Source organism: Trichechus manatus, unplaced genomic scaffold (assembly GCF_000243295.1).
Source record: "Trichechus manatus latirostris isolate Lorelei unplaced genomic scaffold, TriManLat1.0 scaffold00023, whole genome shotgun sequence".
In the NCBI taxonomy this organism is placed as follows: domain Eukaryota; kingdom Metazoa; phylum Chordata; class Mammalia; order Sirenia; family Trichechidae; genus Trichechus; species Trichechus manatus.
Genome location: NW_004443959.1, coordinates 23,473,010 through 23,473,949, shown reverse-complemented (window position 1 = coordinate 23,473,949; position 940 = coordinate 23,473,010). Strand labels below are relative to the sequence as shown.

The 940-nt window shown below is 38.2% G+C and overlaps 1 protein-coding gene across 2 annotated transcripts in view; it reads right to left on the bottom strand.

Annotated features, from left to right (window-relative positions):
- Window positions 1-826, bottom strand: part of LOC101342990 (myomesin-2) — a 68,009-nt gene extending 67,183 nt beyond the window's left edge. For both annotated transcript variants that reach the window (XM_023728313.1, XM_023728314.1), the window contains exon 1: window positions 291-826. In XM_023728313.1, the coding sequence (XP_023584081.1) occupies window positions 291-378 (88 nt within the window). In that variant the 5' untranslated portion in view covers window positions 379-826. The remainder of the gene's footprint in view (window positions 1-290) is intronic.
- Between the last annotated feature and the right edge of the window lie 114 nt (window positions 827-940).

Genomic DNA, 940 nt, shown 5'->3' with positions numbered 1-940 from the left:
AGGTCGGCAGTTCAAATCTACCAGGTGCTCCTTGGAAACATTATGGGGCAGTTCTACTCTGTCCTATAGGGTCACTATGAGTCGGAATCAACTCGACAGCAATGGGTTTGGTTTGTTTGTTTGTTTTTATAGACATTAAGCTTGCAGGATTGACTTGTAGGTTTTATTTTTGCATGTAAAGAGTGTGCCTACCAGGTGAACATTTTTTTCTCCATCTCTTGTTTCTTTACTTATAATCCTAAATCCCTAGGGTATCAGCAGCTGAACTCAAATGGAGAAGAGCTACTTACCTTCAAGGTCATCCTGATAAATCACAATTTCTTTATCTCCCTCCAGATGAACTGCTGCAGAGAGAAAAGTTGATGCTAAATTCAACATCCAAAGAATTCCTAAAGAAAGCACTGATTTTCCTAATTGTCTACAAGGTCTGACCTACCTTTGCATTATAATTAAAATACATACATTACTTGGAAATAATCAGAGCTGATATTTGGAACTGCTGGTAATAAATACTTAGGACTTGTCAGCTCTTTGTAGTGCATTCAAAAGATCATCCGCTAAGGAAAACAGAGTGGCTCATTTAAAACCATAATTAAGGGACCAATCCCATTAAGAAATCTGTGTCATGTGAAATTAATATTCAGAAATAGAGTGACTTGGTTTCAAGGCCTTCTAAGTCTCATTAAGTGTTAAAATTATATCATCAATGGACCAAAAATGTGTTAAGGGTCTAATTCTGAACCAATTTCAGTGGATTTCAGAGAAGAGCATTGCAAAGGTGAAGCACATGGGTTTTAAAGTCTAAATGTCAGCCTGGCCATATCCACTCCTGATGTGACATTGATGGAGACATTAGAGGCCGCTAAAATATTGCTGGGCTCTGCTTATCATCTGGAGACATTCTCAGCCTCATTCAAGCCTGGGGAGTGAAAGAAAAAGA